Raw genomic sequence first — 18,842 nt, 5'->3', positions numbered from 1 at the left:
ACGAGCTTCATGTTGGTTTGTGTGGATTCCCCATGCTTCTCAAGTCCCACAGGGGAGACATAAGCAGGGTGAGGGAGGGCCAGGCAGTGCTATACATGGAATGAGTTTGCTTTATGGCCAAGGAACACTTAGCTTGTGGGATTTATTGACCTATAGCAAGCAGAAGCAAGCCCACTCTTTGCAGGGAAATATTAACTCATCTCTCAAGGCTGCTCATTGCAAATACAACTCTGAGAAATGGCCTGGGTAAAGAGTGGGTCAGGACCTTGCATTCTTGGCATACCCAGCAAGATACGTAGGAACATGAGATACTTGTGGAGGAGTAGCTCCCAGAACAAGGGATGTTTGTGGATATTGTGGGGAGATATCTGCATGGGATAGGTGGGTTGAAGACAGAGCAAAATCTTTATTTTTATTGAGGTACAATTGACAAATAACATTATATTAGTTTCAGGTGTACAACATAATGATTTGATATTTATACATGTTATGAAATGATCACCACAGTAAATCTAGTTAACATCAGTCACCATACATAGTTAGAATTTTTTTTCTTGTGGTGAGGACTTTAAATATCTATTCTCTTAGGAACTTTCAAATATGTGATACAGTATTATTAACTATAATCACCATGCTGTACATTACATTCCCTAGCAAAATTTTATCATAAGCAAAATGATGCAGCCACTGTAGAAAACTGTTTGGCGGTTCCTCAATAAGTTAACTGATGGTTACCATGTGACCCAGCAGTTTCACTCCTAGGGACATACCGACAAGAATTGAAAACAGATGTTCAAACCAAAATTTGTGCATTAAAGTTCATTGCAGTACTATTCATAATAGTGAGAAGGTGGAAGTAACCTGAATGTCCATCAAAGGATGAATGGGTAAATAAAATATGGTATATTCATACAATGGAGTATTATTCATCAAGGAAAAGAAATACAGTCCTGATATATGCTATAGCACAGATGAACTCTGAAACCTTATGCTAAGTGAAAGTCGCACATCGTAAGGTTCCATTTACATGAAATGTGCAGAATAAGGCAACTCCATAGAGACAAAAAGAAGATACCAGAGAGCAGAAAGCAATTGCTAGGGACTAAGGGAAGGCAGGAATGGGGGCTGATTGCTTAATGGGCACAAGATTTCTTTTTATGGTGACAAAATTTTTCTGGGGCTAGATACTGGTGATGGTTGTACAGCATTGTGAATGTACTAAATGCCACTGAGTTGTGCACTTTAAAGTGATTAAAATGGTGAATTTTATGTGTGTTTTACTACACACACAAAGATCTTATTGAAGTTCAGGTATTAACTCCATCACATAGAATGGACGATCAGATTGTAAAGCACTGGGCAGAACAGAGTCGTGTTCTTGCCCACATGCAGACTGGAGGAACAATGGGCCCAGGCCCTGGGTGCAAGTATTGCCCTTCAGTGTGGCTCTTCTCTCCGTGCACTTGACCAGCTACAGGTGTGGGGACAGCATTCTAGGATTGAGCCCCGGTGCATCTGGGCCACCTTCCCTAACCCATCCAGCAATTCTCTTCCTTGTCTCTCCCACTCCATATCCTTCCTGGGTTTCAAGATACTTCCTTTCCCCTCAAAGCCCAGTTCTATTTTTGTTGATCTTGATGACCCACAGTGAAGAACTTCAAACCAGAGTCCAAATCCTTAACAATCAAAAACCTTTTCTTGATAGCAAGAAAGACTCAGTCTTCAACATTTAGTTAATCTCATCTTGTACTCTCTGGAAGAGAGAGCAGAAATTTCCATCCTTACACCTAGAATGAACTGAATGTTTCTAATACAACAAAGGAAAATGTGATTTTTAAAGCTGTTGCATTTTCTTATTAAAAAGACCAATCATTTATATCCTGCTTTACTTGCAACCAAAATAGTCCTAACTCATTTACCCCACAGCACATGTTATGTTAATGGTAGGGACTTTAGACCATCAACTTTAAGCTCTGAAAACTTAAGGCTTTTCCTTCGCAGGCAGAGCAGGAAGCTCAGAGCAAGTGGGTACAGTCACAGGAAGGTCATTTCTTGCCATCTGTGTTAGTTTCCTATTGTTACTGTAACATAGTACTGCAAACTTGGCAGCAAAAAACAATACAAATTTATTATCTTAGAGTTTTTAGATGTTAGAAATCTGCAGTGGGTCTCAGTAAGCTAAAATCAAGGTCCTTGCCCTTTTCCAGCTTCTAGAGACTGCCTACATGCCTTGCCTCCTGGCCTTCTTCCTCCATCTTCAAAGCCAGCAACAGAGGGCTGTATTCTTTTCATATCACATCACTCTGACCTCTTCTTCTGCTTCACTCTTCCACATTTAAGGATCCTTATGTTTATATCATTCCATCTGTGTGATCCAGAATAATATCCCTATTATTCAGCTGATTAGCAACTGTAATTCCGTCTACACACTTAATTTCCCTTTGCCACGTAAGGTGACATATTTACAGGTTCCAGGGATTAGAATGCTGACATCCTTGGGTGGCTATTATACTGCCCACTGTGCCATCACTTGACAACGGTTTGTTGAACACTTACTATTGCAGAGAGGATTTTGTGATCCACCTTAAGAGTCATCTGGGGGAGGCAGGAATTACGTAGAAAAGTATAAATCACAATAGATGGCTTTATAGGCCACAGAAAAGTTAAGAAGGTAAGAGGAATTCCTGCTATGAAAATTAGAGGATGGTGTGATGTGATTGTTGAGGAATTCAGAGAAGGCTTCCTGGAAGAGGCAGAACTTGGTTAATCATCTTCAAGAAAGGGCAAGATTTGAATGTTGTTTCAACAATAGTGAAACATTGAACTGAATTCAATGAGTTGAACAAGCTTTACACACTGTTAAATTAATTAAACAAGGAGGCCATTAGACTAAGGTGGCTCTAATGCTTTGGTGACCTATGTAAACAAACCCAAACCTACACCTGTAAATGCTTCAAGGTTAAGAAATAGAAACTTAAGGATAACCAATCACAAATAGACAGCTAGGCTTTAAGCTATGGCCAAATAATTTCCTTTCTTTGCTTCCATACCTTTTCTGTATAATTTATTCCCCTAGCTCCTGTTGGTGGAGTGCTCCTAACCACTTCCAGTTTGGTGCTGTCCTATTCAAATCCATTTTTGCCAAATGAACTCTTAATATTTTTAACATGCTTCAGCTTCTCTGCAAACAACACACACTTCTGAGTTCAGCTTTCCAATGTAACAGTTGTAGAATGAAAGTATTCATTGCTTTCAAGTGCTGTCTTCATAATACTTAGCTTAAAAGGCACTATTACAGGAGGTGGGTGTAGCTAAGTGGTAGAGCACATGCCTAGCATGCATGAGCTCCTGAGTTCAATACCCAGTCCCTCCATTAAAAACAAAAACCTAATTAAATAACCCCCTCCCAATTTTTTTTAAAAGCACTGTTATAAAGCTTGTTTGGTGCTCACCACAGCCCTGTGAAGGAAGTAGGGAGGGCAGAGAAACACGAGAACATTGCCATCATTAAGTTCCTAGGTCCCTTTCCGCAACGTCTGCTCCCCATATTCCTTCTTTCTTGCAGCCACGGGAACACAGCCTGTTTTCTCTCCTTTTGGTAGTTGTCTTCCTAAGCCTAGCTGCAGAATGAGACACAGTCTCTCCACCTTTCCCACTTGTTTGCTGATGTTGAAGCCAAGCACACAGGCTCATTTAGTTTTAAGGTTTATCTGCTAAGTACTCTGGAGAAACAGGATAAGACTGATAGACATAAGAGAGTGGCAAAGGTTCCATAATCTTATAAAATTTATATAATGATGACCTCTAAACTATAATTTCTGCTCCCTTTTTCAATGGTAAAGGGAAGTACCATAGGGTTCAGGCCTTCTATTTATATTTTCTTAGGGATCATTATCATCATCAGAGTGGTAAGCAGCTATAGAATACATTGTTCTAAATGCTTTACATATTTTAATTCATTCAATTATCACAGCAACCCATTTTATGGATAATTAAAACAAAGCTGACTCCAACACCAGGTAGACTGACTCTGGAGTCTATGTTCCTAACCATTATACCATATTTCCCCACTGTCTCTTCCTACCACCACCTGCCTTCTGCCTATCAGTATAGGCTACTGCTTGGACATTTACTCTGTTAGGAACCAGAGTACTAAGTGATAAATGAAGAAACTGAGTCCTGGAAAAGATAGACTTTTCCAAGGCAGCATTGGTAGTGAGCAGACAACTGGGAGTTAAATCCAGTTTCATCACACCATGCTGTTTTTAGGAGAGGCTACTTTGTGATGTCTGGTTCTGATCCAACATAGTGAAAAGAATTGATTTCAAATGATTCCACATGCATCAGTTCCTTTTATCATTATGGGATGTTTTATTTTTGGACACTGTGATCAAGGCCTAATTAATATCTTTAGGCTCTAAGCTCTAAAAGGAGAAGGATGTTCTTCCAAAACCATCCTCTGTGGATACAAATTAAAAGCAATTATAAACAGTAAAATAAATACAACAAAGTACCAATTTTCCCCATCATGACTACTTAATTTTTTCTTTTGAAATACCCACAAATTCTTAAAAGAATTCTTAAAAGCATTTTTCTGGGTATCCTAAGTACATGTTTAAACTGCTAAATAATTCAGTGCTGACTGTTACACGTTAATACCTGGAAAGGGTGTACAAGAGTTATAGTTGTAAAGGTTAAATCTGGGACAAACAATGACATAGACAAGTAATCAGGAAGAAGATAGAGCAAGCAAGTTAGGGAGGGGCTCTGCGTTTGTAGTTTACAAAAAAATCCACCTACCATGGGTGGAATCAACCGTTTACAGGAAATCTTTCAAAAAGACTGAAACCTATTTATAGTTTAACTGTGGATAAGTTACTGATGACATTTGGGTACTCCCTAGAGGTCTCCAGGAAGTAACCAACCTCACTTTTCAATAATGTCAATCTATAAACCTGGGAAATGCAAACATTAGGACAATCTGGTGAAATAAGGAAGGCGGAGAAGCTATAATGTGTAGAGCTCAAAGAAGGAAAGCAATTCTTGGCAGAATTTACAAGAAAGGGAGTTTGATGCTAAGAATTTTTTAGTGTGTCCAGCATTGCCCGAGAAAGAGGGACCTCAGACTAAGGGCATGAGTATTATAGTTGGATTAGCTAGTATAATCTTATTTTAAAAGGGTCCACCTGATCCTGGTGCTGGAGCTTAATAATAATATTCCATTAAGATCATCTGACTATTTTTACTCAGATTCTGTGCTCACCAACTTATCAATTGACTTCCTAGTACACTGGGAATGAGAGTCTCTACCCACAGACACAAGGCTCCATTCAGAATGGCCTATATATAATCACTTAGGTAATACATAAATTGCCATTTGAATTATAAGTCATTCTCTATGAATCACAGGATCTCAAGATTAGAAGATACTTCAAAGACATTTAATTAACCAGCCATTTGGTGCTGAAATTTTTGAAAATTTTTCCTTGAGCATCTCAAGTAACAGGAAATTTATTACCTCTTTACTTCTTTGAATACCTGTGTTAGAAAATTCTGCTTTATTAATGAATATCTGCATCGTTAACAAAAACATGTTACTTAAGAGCCTTCAGTCCTAGATTAACTCCTTGGGTCCAAATACAAAACAAACTAAACCTCCAAAAAAAAAAAAAAAAACACACATAGATAAGCTCACATCCCTGATAAGCCTCTCTTTCAGGCCAAACTCTAAATTTTTTAAAGCCTCCTCATATAAGATGATTTCAAATCGTTACATCATTCTGGTCACCCTCCCATGGACAGGTTTTAGTTATTTTTTTAAGGTGTGGTCAAGTGTTTTTGTAAAATTTGCAAAAGTAAGATATCTTCATTGCAAATGGTTAAGACGACTGTCTTTCCACTCCTCCTTCTCCTTTCTCCTCTGTCACATTTGTCCTCATGTCGAGCAGTGCTGGAGTGGCCATGCAAAATCTGAAATACAGCTAAGGGGAAGTTGTGTGAGTGATATATTTAATCTGGATTGAGAAGAATTTACTTTATGTGGTTCACTGCCACTTTTCATGTATAGTTAACTGATTGCTAGCTGTCTTAGTGGAGGAATGGCTTCCAGGACTACTACTACCACTCAGTGTGCTAATTCACATTGTATTACGACATTAAGTTGCAGATGTGTTAGGCAGCTAAAGAAAGTGTTATGTTATTTTTATGAGTTTTGTGATATTGAAGAGAGTTTTCAGCTTTTTAAAATATAAAATGTGCTAGGCATTGAGCTGTACCTTTACAATGGGGAAATTTTATGGTATGTAAATTATACCTCAATCAAGCTGTTAAAAATGTGCTGTGATTTCTTACTTTAAATAAATATTCACTTTTGTGCCTAGAATAGAGTAAAATAAGAATATGTAGCCAGGTATCTACAAAAAGCTACACCAAACATGATACTTAAGGGTGAAATGTTGAAAGAATCCCCTTTGAGACTGGGAATTAGACAATGGGGATCATTATTACTACTTTTGTTCAGCATTGTATCAGAAGTTCTAGTGAGTGCAATCCCTCATACTATACATTAAAATAAATCAACCCCAGATGGATTCAAAGCATAAATGTGAAAGACAAAAATGTAAAACTTTTAGAAGAAAATATAAGGTAATGTTTTAATGATTTCTGGGTAGTGAAAGATTTCTAAAAGGAGGCACAAAATGTATAAATCATAAAGGAAAAGGTGGCAAGTCAGAGTACGTTAAAATTAAGAACTTCTATTTATCAGAAAACACCATTAGGAGAGAGAAAGGACAAGCCATAAACATAATCAAGGATTAATATCAGATTATAAAGAGAACTCTAAGAATCTACAAGCCATAGAAAAAGAAACCAATAGAAGTGGCCCAGATGGTGGAATAGGAAGACCTTGAGCTCGCCTCCTCCTACGGGCACATCGATATTACAATTATTTACAGAGAAGCTATTGATGAGAAAAACCAAAAGACTAGCAGAAAAGATCTACAACTAAAGATATAAAGAAGGAAACACAATGAGACATGACAAAAGAGGAAATATCAAGAAAAAGAAAGAGAAGAAAAAAAAGAAAACAAGCTCAAACTATCACCTTTCCAAGAGGGGCTGAAACCAGGTTGAGTTTTTTGATTCCCAAAACTTAGTCTTTTGGTGTAAGGTGGCCAGAAAAGGATGCAGAGCCAAGCACTGAGAAACCTACAAAAACACTGATGAGCTCAGGGAATGCGTTGTCTTTCCCAGCATGTCTAAACTCCTGAAACCAATCTTCACATCCTCTGTAACCACACAATAAAGACTTGGGAAACTGAAGGGAGGGAGGAGGGGGGAGAGAGAGAGAGAGAGAGACGGAGGGAGGGAGAAATGCCAAAAACTAGAATAGGTACTTCTCAAAGAAGAAAACTCAAATGGCCAATAATTGAATTAAAAGATGTTCGACTTCATTAGTAATGAGGGCCATGAAAATTAAAGTCACAATAAAATAATATCTCACACTTAGTAAAATCATAGAAATAAAAAGTCTGGAAAATAACAAATGCTGGTAAGCATGTGGAGAAAGTAGAATGCTCATCCATGGCTCCTTGAAGTACACATTTATGTGAGCACTTTGGAAAAGGGTTTGGCATTAAGCAGTCAAGTTGAACATGTGCAAATCCCAGGACCCAGGAATTCTACTCCAGGGTATATACCCTACAGAAACAGTAGCGTATTCCATCAACCTTGTTCCATTATCATATCCAAAATAGTAGAATGAATAAACTGAAAATAGTAGTATAATTAAACTGAAACTACAGGTGCCAACATGTATGAATCTCAGAAATGCAATGTTGAGTGAAAGAAGCAAATCACAGAGTATTACATACATACTAACATCTAGGTTCCATTTATTTTAAAGTTCAAAAACAGGAAAAACTAAACAATATGTTGTTTAGGAATACATTTAGTTAGTAAAACTATAAAGAAAAGCAAGGCAATGATTACTCCAAATTTCAGGATAGTAGTTACATCTGATGGAGGAGGAACTGGGGAAGAAGGGAGATGTGTCCATGGAGGGACACACAGAGGACTTTAAGACAGTGGAAATAAATATTCAATTTTTTAAACCTGGGTACTGAGTACATGGATATTCATTCCTTAAAATTATTTTTAAAATTACATGTATATGTTTTATACATTCTTCTGTGTATATTTCACCAATTTAGGAAAGGAAAAATATCAGTGCCCAGAATTGAACATACAACTTTAGCTGATCCATCATACTAGAAGACAATTACCTCCCTTGTTTTGAGTATTTTGCCTCTGTTTTTTTTTTTTTTTTGAACCAAGGTGTACATTTATACCTGATAAATTTTCTCTTAACTCTATTTGGCCATTCTTTTTACTTGTGCTCCCCAGAGCCAGATCATCATCCAGAAGAATTGGTAAACTGAAGTTTCTAAACTAGCCAGGCTGAGGTCCAAATTGCCGCAGGCAGATGCGGCAGCTCTTCAGAAAGCCCACCTGGAAAGCAGCTTCTTTAACATGCTTGCTTCCTGTCTTGTTTTTCCTGAGATCATCTGTTTATAGTCTTAGCCTTAAATCTTTCTTGTGAGAAATCTTAGCAAATGTATTATCAATTAAGTCATGTTGATAAGTTGATGACAAAGAATATTCTCACCCAGGAAGATTGCTATTTCCTGAAGGGATAAAACCCCACCAGGGAAAACCCCTGTGGTTCTCATAGGTAGGGCTGGTCTACTGAAGCTGATAACATAGTTCCGTCCAGAGAAGGAAGGCAGAATGCACTTATTCATTCCTGGGAGCTTTGTGGATAGGTGTGTACCTTTCACATCTTAAGGATTCACAGATCCCCAGCTGGACAGACGTGCCAACCTTGAAGAACCTCTCCAGAATCCAGGTTGATAAGTCTTCCTTGCTGCCTATATGGGCTCCAAACTACTCTTGACAATGGGAAACTGGGTGATTAACCATTGGTTTTCAGTTTTGTTTCTGGTAAGTGATGTTCTACTTTCTATTAATTACTCTTAACAGAGTAAGGAGACATTATGTTTGTTAATATTTGTAAAGTTACTTCAAGGGGAAAGATTCCATGCCAATATTGGGCTCATCAAGGCCAGTTATAAGTTGAAAAGTTCAACTCTAGAATTTATATATGTAAATACATATATATATATATATATATATATATATATATATATATATATTCTACTTTTCTGTGTATGTTTCAATAATTTAGAAAAGGAAAAATATCCAACTCCAGAAATTGGTAAAGAGACAAATACTATAAACCACAAGTATTTGGAATTTCAATGTTTTTGTTTTTTGTCTTCTGTTTTTCTCTTCAATTTCACTTCTAACTATTGCCATGGAACATTCATTTCTCTCCATCCTTCCTATATTGCTCACATTAAGAAACCATAACATCTCCAGAAATTGACACAACTTTGTAAAGTGACTATACTTCAGTTAAAAAAAAGAAACCATAAAATAATGAAACGTTCGAGACAGAAGTGATCTTAGAGATTAAGGCCAGCACTGGCATCTTAGAGATTATGGCCCAGTGCTGTCGACTAGAACTATAACATGCGTCACATACGTAATTTAAAAGTTGTCAACAAATATATGTATGTATATGCGTGACTGGGACATTGTACTGTACACCAGAAACTGACACATTGTACACATTGTAATTGACTGTACTTCAATAAAAATTCTTTTAAACCATGAACTTTATTTAAATCCATGAATTCATAATGATTAGAAGAAACTGGTCACATTTACAAGATTCTAGAGAATCAACATTATTTGGACATAGCAAGCAATTGCAGTGTATAAACATTATTTGGATCCTGATTCAAATACTGTAAAACACAAACTTTGTGAGAAAATCAAAGATATTTGAACACTGAATCTTTGATATTAAGAAATTTTTCATTTTTTTAAGATGTAACAATAGTTTTGTGACTATGTTTTTTAAAGAGTCCATATCTTTTAGAAATACACATTGAAATGTTTATAGATGAAGTCATTTGAAGTCTGGGATTTGCTCCTAAGAAATGATGAGGGCAGTAGGGGGCTAATAGATTGAACAAGATTGCCCATGAGTTGATAATTATTTAGTCTGGTGAAAAAAAATTTTTTTAACTGTCTAATACCTGCATTGAAAAAAGTAGAAAGAAATAGGTGAAATTAATGTCCAGTAATATATTTTGTTTAACCCAATATATTGAAAATGTTATCCTTTCAACATGTAGTCAATACTGAAAATATTAATGAGATAATTTATATTCTTTTATTTTTACTAAGTCTTTGAAATCCAATGTGTATTTTATACTTACAACACATCTCAGTTAAAACTAGCCACATTCTGTGTGCTTAGGAACCATATGTGGGTAGTGGCTACGGCTTTGTATAGTTCACATATAAATGAATTTCCTGATTTTACATGGGGAAATAAGACCCAGATATCCCACGATGAATTGAAAAACTATTATTCTGCCTACCACAGTGGTGTGTTTCTTCTATATTGATATTGATTTTCTATCTAGTAGTTCTATTGAGAAAGGGGTTGTTAAAGTCCTCAACTATATTGCAGATTGGTTTATTTTTCTTTTCAATTCTATCTGTTTTTGCTCCATATTTTGAAGCTCCGTTCTTTGGTGTACAGATTTAGGATTACTATGTCTTCTTGGTAGATCATATCTTTTATCATTATGCAATGTCCATCTTTATCCAGCTCCCCAGTGTTCAGGCCAGAAATCCTTCACCACACCACATATGCACAATCCCTTTCTCCTAACACACTCTCTAACTGAACTCTAGTTTCAGTTCTGCTCTTAACTGAGGGACCTTGACAAATTCTTTATCCTCTCTAGACTCCAGGTCACCTGTGTGTGTATGTGTGTGAAGATCCATGAAAACTAGATTAGATATAAATATATGTTTTTCTAGCTATAAACTTTTGTCTTTTTTTTATCCCTCTTTTAGTTTTTGCTAGGAGAATTCATCACCCTTGGTGGTGACTCACATTTAACCATCAAGTTTTGAATTTCCACCTCCCACCAATCCTGCCAGCAGGCTCAGGCTTCTTATTGTTTCTGACATTTAGTCCTTTTTCTTTCTTTCTTTCTTTTTTCTAAGGGGGAGATAATTAGATTCATTTATTTATTTATTGATGGTGGTACTGGGGTTGAATCCAGGACCTCATGTATGCTAAGCACACACTCTACCACTGAGCTATACCCTCCCCCCCGACATATACTCTTTTGAACTATTTTTTAAGGAGAAATAAATTACTTAAAAAATATTTTTACTCCTCCTTCCTGCCAGGTCTTCTATTCCATTCTCTTTCCCATTCATAGTGGAGGAAATTATAGTGGGAAATGGAATTCCTTACTCTCAGATGTCACTGTATTTCATCACTCACCTTGCTTACAATTGATAATGGGCTGACACAGGACTCTTTGCCTCTGTGTCCCTCTCAGATCCTGAAATATTTCTGCTCTTCTAAGTAGGCTTCTCTCCTTTGTCTTCTGAACTCTTGAGGTATATGTGTCTTTCACCTCTCTTTTACCAATAGGGTCAAAGGATCTCTGGAAGACACACAGCTCTGGAAAGGGTGTATGAGCAAAGGATGCAGGAAGAAATTGATTGGTAAAGCCAGTCTGGGAATGACACAGCCCTGTAGCCAGCATTTATTGAGCTCCTACTATGCACCAAGCATTGTATGAATCATTCCACATGCATTATTTCATGAAAGCTTCACAGTATTGCTGTGAGGTAGATATTGTTATTATCCTCATTTTATAGGTGAAAAAACTGAGGCTCAGGAAAGTTAAATCATGTGTCTATCTAAGATGATACAGCCAGAAAGTGGTACAACTAGAATCTGAGCCCAAGCAGGTTGCCTCCAGTATCATAATTTAAATCACTATGTTATGCTGCCAGAGGTGTGTGAGTGGTCCAGACCTAGGGAATCTGAATGGGCCATGTCCTAGGCTAAAGACCCTCTACCTGTGGACCATCCTGGGGGTCAAGGATACATTATTAGTGGCATCCCAGTGCCCTCGAGTCCTGCTCAATTACAGACTAGCACCTTCAAGCTTAGGCTAGAGCCCAGTTGGCTATTCTCCAAGGCAATGGGCGGTAGGTTCTAAATTTCCCCCTTTGGCAATGCAGAGACAGATCTTGGGATAGACAAAAGCAGTCTTAAGAGCTCAAATGAGTCCAAAGCAAGGATAGGTTCATTTGAAAAAAGACTCACAATCTAAAAACAGAAAAATGTGTGTCAGGGTATAATTAAAGAGGCAGGCCCGTCTGGAATGGTTTAGTCCTTTCAGATGGGTATTGTTGTAGGTGTTAAATTTATTCTTTGTTTCTTTAGAAATCCATTTATTCACTTATTGCCATCTTTTAGGTGCAATAGTTTGAATGCTCTAGTCCAGAAGCTGGCAAATGCTTTCCGTAAAGGGCTAGGTAGTACATATTTTAGGCTTTGCAGGACGTATGGTCTCTGTCACAACTACTCAACGCTTCCATTGAATCACAAAAGCAGTTATAAACTGTACAGAAATAAGTAGGCGTGGCTAAGTTCCAAAACCACTTTATAAGTCCTGAAATTTGAATTTCATATAATTTTCACATGTTGTGAAATACATTCTTCTTCCGATTTTTTCCAACCATTTAAAAATGTGAAAACAACAAAATGTAAAAACAACTCTTAGCTTGTAGGCTGTACAAAACAGGTGGTGAGCTAGAGTTGACCTCTGGGTCTTGACTTACTGACCTTGGTTATTAGCTTCTAATGCATGTCTTGAACTCCTAACTCACTCTGAAAGTAAGTTAGATACTAGAAGGATTGTACTTGTTTGAAAGCAGATAAACACAAAATAGCCAAGATGGTGACACTATTTCCTACCCCTTATCTACTTTTTCCCATACCCAAATGTCACTTATTCCTTGCTTAATTTCTTATTCTAGGCTGCTTGGTTGGGGCTGAATGTTCTCCTGTTTGTGTATGCCTTCCTGTCATTTGAGAAGGCCGACAAGTACTACTACACAAGACAAATCCTGGGGGTGAGTGTCACAGTTGTGATGTGGGAAATCTCTGTTCTTTTCTTATCTCTGACCCTGGATCCTTTGAGACCCAGTGTCCTGGTTTCCTCTAGAGCTAGCTTTCTTTTTTTGGTATAACTTATTTCAAGTATTGCATGAGACAGTGGTATATTTAAAAATCATTCATTTTTGATGCTCAATATTGCTAATTATCAGAGAAATGCAAATCAAAACTGCAATGAGGTATCAGCTCACACCTGTCAGAATGGCCATCATTCAAAAGTCCACAAACAATAAATGCTGGAGAGGGTGTGGAGAAAAGGGAATCCTCCTACACTGTTGAGGGGAATGTAATTTGGTGCAGCCACTATGGAAAACAGTATGGAGATTCCTCAAAAAACTAAAATTAGAATTACCATATGATCCAGCAATCCCACTCCTGGGCATATATCTGGAGGGAACTCTAATTCGAAAAGATAAATACACCCAAGTGTTCATAGCAGCACTATTTACAATAGCCAAGACATGGAAGCAAGCTAGTCCATAGACAGATGAATGAGTAAAGATGTGGTGTATATATATATACACACACACAATGGAATACTACTCAGCCATAAAAAAGAATGAAATGATGCCATTTGCAACCACATAGATGGACTTAGAGATAATCATACTAAATAAAGTAAGTCCGACAGACAAAGACAAATATCAAATGATATCACTTATATGTGGAATCTTAAAAAAAATGAGACAAATGAACTTATTTATAAAATAGAAACAGACTCACAGATATAGAAAACAAGCTTATGATTGCCAAAGGGGAAAGAGAGAGGGAGGGAGGGAGGGATAAATTAGGAGTTTGAGATTAGCAGATAGAAACTAATATATATAAAATAAATAAACAATGAGGTTCTAATGTATAACGCAGGGAACTATATTCAATGTCTTATAATAACCTATAATGAAAAAGAATATGAAAAAGAACATATATATATATAAAACTGAATCACTATGCTGTACACCAGAAACTAACACAACATTGTAAATCAACTATACTTCAATAAAAACGATTATTCATTTTTTAAAATCTGAAGTTCAAATTTAGCTGGGCATCCTGTATTTTTTTTCACTAAATGTGACAGCTTTATCCAGGGCATACTCCCTGAACCTAATAATGAAAACACACAGTAAAGAAAATATTAAGCAATCTGCAAACTGGTTTCCACAGAAACTCAAGTGCCCCTACAGGGAGGGTGTGAGGGGAAGGCCAACTGGACAGTAGTCCTGCCCCAGTCCACACTTTAACCAAAGCAGCCTTTATCTGTCTTACGGACTCCTGCTTATAATTTTAAGAATGAGTTTGGTTGAAAGCAAATAAATAGCTTGAAAACCATCACTGTGGACTGATCTCACAGAAAAATACTTATCAAACAAGTGGGGTACTTCCTGGGGTGGGTAGTCTGTGGAGTGGATGGCATTGCAGAATTCAAAGTTTACAAAAAGGTGGGGATACAGTCAAAGTAACAGGATGGAGAAGGCTGGAGAAGTAGCAGATGAAGGATAGAACAGGAAGGGTAGGGGGTGGGTAGAGCACGTTGATATGGAGGTGAACAGGGAGAAGCCTGGAGGTGAGAATGGTTCTCTCCCGGTCTCATCAATCTGGCCACTGCCTGATTAGTAAAACAAATTTGACTGCTAATGCTAATCAGTTATTCAGTAAAAGGTAAGGGATTTGGAGAATTCACTTTCATCTTGACGGTGCCTCTTTTTGTTAGCTTTCCACAACATCCCACCCAATGTACATGTTTAAAGACAGCTTGTCCTTTTTCAAAACACTTCCTTTCTCTCCATAATCAAAGGATCTATGTTGAGATCACAACTAATTTGAACGTTCTGTTCATGACTTATTTCACCCTGCTGTTTTCCATTTTAAATGTTGATCCTTAATCCTTCTTTGGAAACTTTTAACTCCAAAGGAAGTGTTAATTTGTTTTGAAAATAGCTTTTTATTAAGAGAATGATGCAATAAATGTGACTAGTTATTAAGAACTGAATTGCTTTATGACCAAAAAGTCAGCAGCAGAAAAATGAATCACGCTGATATCCTGTGGACATTTTGTTTTTTAAAATCCTCTCTATAAAAAAATTAATGATAAATAATGCTGCTTTCTAAGAGATCAAATGATACTGAAGTGTAAGGGTAAAATATGAAAATTGCCCTCCCATCCCAGTTCCCCGGAGATAACCACTGTTAGTAGTTTGGCGTGTGTGTCTATAGAGACACATTGACTTATGCACACAAATGCATCAGACATAGAGGTTTTGTTTTTGTTTTTGAGGTGGGTACTATTTATACTTCCTCTTTTATTTCTTGTATACAGTAAAATTTGCTCTTTGGGGTGTTTAGATAAACACATTCAATAGGACACAGTTTTTTATTTTAACCAAAAGATCACATTGGAGATATTGGCTGGAAATTTCTTCCTACACTTACTTAATGCATCTCAGATGTCTTTCCATGTATGTATATAACCATTGATATGCTGGAACCAGCTCATACTAGCTTGCAAAAGCCAGTTGTGTGCATCACTTCCCAACCCTGCATTCAGGGGTGTTCAATAACATCAAGTTGGCACCTTGAAATCTGCCGTGGTGGGAATACTTAGATCATGTAAACTGGCAAATGCTGGAAATCAAGAACCCCCCTCCACCAAAAGCTGGTTGTTAACCATTTACCACCCCATACCACTGCATATAGCTCTCATCCTTTTAAGAACATAACAGCACCCTAATTTATTTAATCATTCTGTAGGGAATTTCTTAAATTTGTGCTTCATCTAGGAAAACACAGAGTTAATTGATTCACTATATAGCAGAGCAAGTAAGTAGCAGAGGAAGGAGTTTAAATCCATAGTCAATGAGGTATTAATGACAGCTGCAATTGAATTACAACAGCAGTTTGTGTTGGTGTTGAAAAGTGAACATAAATTGAGATATTTCAATATGCTGCAACAGGGAAACAAGATTTGCTCTATAAAGAATTCGTCCCTTCCAGATAGCCTCCACAAGAATAGGGAGCTGTCAAGTTCTAGGCCTGTATTTTCAATTCACTTCTCAATTTTAGCTTTAAGGAACCTCTGTGACTCAAATAAGCAAGCTGTGGGAACCAATGTGGAAATGCAGGATCTCAGAGATAAGCAGAGAAAATTGACTCAGGCATAGAACAGACTGTCTCTACCAAAAACAGCCGGAGTGTGACTCAGCAGAGGGAGAAAACACAGGTCATGTGGAAGAGTCAGAAATGGAAAACAGTAGGGCAGCTCTGTTCACTGTACCGCCCGCCATCATCAGCCATGATGGATGCTAGGCAGATCTTGTCCTGCCTTATCAAACCGATGTCACATTGCCTTAGGGTTTAGGTTGGGTGAAAAAATAGTTTTTTGTGCTGAAAAGGTTGTTAGAAAAATGCTGAAAAATGGTTAAGCCTAACTTATATTCTTCGTTTTACCAAGTCGTGACAGGCACGCATGTGAGGCTGGCCAGTCAGCTGAAATGCAACAAAAATTGCCTGGCACCCCTGCTGCCGTGAAATTGTCACACTCCATTGTCTACAGTCCCAAGTACATGGAGCTGATGAGGAGACCAGTTGTACAATGGAGGAGAGAAGTCAGAATTAGCTACCATGGAGTTGAACATACTCTGTCCAGCCTATACCTAATCAAGCCTGTTACTGGGCTACATACTTATTTTTTTTAAACACCTTTATTGTGGTATGATTCCTATACAAGAAACTATGCACACTTTAGATGTACAGTTTGATGAATTTTGATAGTTATATACACCAGTGAAACCGCCACCACAATCAAGATAGCTAACATTTCCATCACTCCACAAGAGGTGCAATTTTCAAACTCCCAATTTATCCCTTCCTACCTGCTTGACCCCCTGGTAACCATAAGTTTGTTCTCTAAGTCTGTGAGTCTGTTTCTGTTTTGCTACGTACTTCTTTGAAGCACTGAATCTTTGTCTCCTTTTCTAGCAGCTTCTACTCCTAGATCAGATTGATCTTGATGTATGCTGCCTGGCTAGCCAAGGAAATCAGTTTGAAATTCTGTTCTTAGACATTTTCCCTTTTCAAATCTCTTCCTAAGTTTAAAATTTTTGTTCTGAGGGGTTCATTAGTTTTGATTGCTTTATTCAGTTATTAAAGAGATCTTAAATATAGGTAGTTACTTTTTTATTGTTTTTATGACATGATTATTATATGCTTATAATGACAACATTAGAAGATATAGAAAAGAGAAAAATAGTCACAGTCTGTAATTATACTTCGAAATATAAACTTTCTTTAAAATGCAAGTAAGATATATATGATCTTCAAGATTGTTTTACAAATGACAAACTAAAACTCATCATTGAGTGTATTCAGCAAAATACTCATTGCAAAGTATTGCTTTCATAGAATTTATTTGTTAACATGAAATCATTAAATCTTATTCTCTTTCATATTGATAAATGCATAGTCAAACATTTCCAAACCACTGTCATGAGAATTTTTCAATTCAATATTAAGTTCAGCAAATTTTCTGTCGTTTGTAAACAGAGAGCTGGGACTGATTGTTCAGGTGTCAGACTGGGTCTGGGCTCACCTGCTGGATGAGAAGATAAAGCAGCTGACGGTCTCTTCTCTCTGTTCTAGTCAGCGTTGGCCTGGGCCCGAGCCTCTGCTCGCTGCCTGAATTTTAACAGCATGCTGATCCTGCTTCCCGTGTGTCGAAATCTGCTGTCCTTCTTGAGGGGCACCTGCTCAGTGAGTCCCAACCACTTGTAGGTCAACTTTCACATTAAAGACAAGAGACTCTGAATTCCTCAGTAGGACAGCTCAGCACCAAACCCCTAAGAATGGAAGCCAGAGGTCTCCTTTGGTAACCAAGGGGATGGGTATTGGCACGCTCTATGTAAGACATGTTGGCTACGGGTTAGTAAATTTCACTAAGTTGCCGAGAGACACCTGACCTTGATCATTTTATATGTGTAGTTTTGTAGGAGCACCCTGAGAAAGCAACTGGATCACAACCTCACCTTCCACAAGCTGGTGGCGTATATGATCTGCCTACACACAGGTGACTGAGGCAAACTGAGGCAAACTGCGGGCTCCCCGAGCATTCAGAATGTAGTTTCCTTCATCCATTCATATCAACATTTAAAACATAATTGAGGAGGGAGGGAAATAGTTCAGTGGTAGAGCACATGCTTAGCATGCATGAGGTCCTGTGTTCAACCCCCAGTATCTCCATTAAAAAAAAAAGCAGAATCGAACACTTGGTAGTATTTGGCAGGCACTGTTCTAGATCTGTTTTCATGGAATTTATATTCTATTCCTTTGGGAACAGAGAGAGTATGAAAAAGATCTTGATTCTCTCTGCAATCATTATTGGGCATGTTCTGTGGACTAGATCCTCCTTTTGTAATGGGGCATGCCTGCCATGATGTTCCAGAGACACCTCTCACATTCCTTTCCATCTTTCCATTTAGCTATTCACATCATCGCACACCTGTTTAACTTTGAACGATACAGCAGAGGCCGACGGGCCACAGATGGATCCCTTGCTTCCATTCTCTCCAACCGATCTCATCAAGAGAAAAAGGGGGATTCTTGGCTAAATCCCATCCAGTCCCCAAACATGGTGAGTTGACTCAATGGCAAAGCACCTGGGATCTGGTCATGAGCATGGTGTCCTTTGTGGACATTGTGTCAGGCTTAAATTTCTCCCTTC

General features: G+C 37.7%; 1 protein-coding gene across 2 annotated transcripts in view; it reads left to right on the top strand.

The window, feature by feature from the left end:
• NOX1 (NADPH oxidase 1) overlaps positions 1-18,842 on the top strand; it is a 76,334-nt gene that overhangs the window by 37,668 nt on the left and 19,824 nt on the right. The window contains exons 1-5 of one of the 2 annotated variants that reach the window (XM_014565453.2): positions 3,751-9,003; positions 12,991-13,086; positions 17,765-17,875; positions 18,104-18,188; positions 18,601-18,752. In XM_014565453.2, coding sequence (XP_014420939.2) covers positions 8,935-9,003; positions 12,991-13,086; positions 17,765-17,875; positions 18,104-18,188; positions 18,601-18,752 — 513 coding nt within the window. In that variant the 5' untranslated portion in view covers positions 3,751-8,934. Of the gene's footprint in view, positions 1-3,750; positions 9,004-12,990; positions 13,087-17,764; positions 17,876-18,103; positions 18,189-18,600; positions 18,753-18,842 lie in introns of those variants that run through there. The other variant, XM_032475227.1, reaches the window with a different exon arrangement.

This window comes from Camelus ferus, chromosome X, assembly GCF_009834535.1.
Source record: "Camelus ferus isolate YT-003-E chromosome X, BCGSAC_Cfer_1.0, whole genome shotgun sequence".
Lineage (NCBI taxonomy): Eukaryota > Metazoa > Chordata > Mammalia > Artiodactyla > Camelidae > Camelus > Camelus ferus.
Note: the sequence above shows the minus strand (reverse complement) of the source record. Positions and strands in the feature narration are given on the sequence as shown.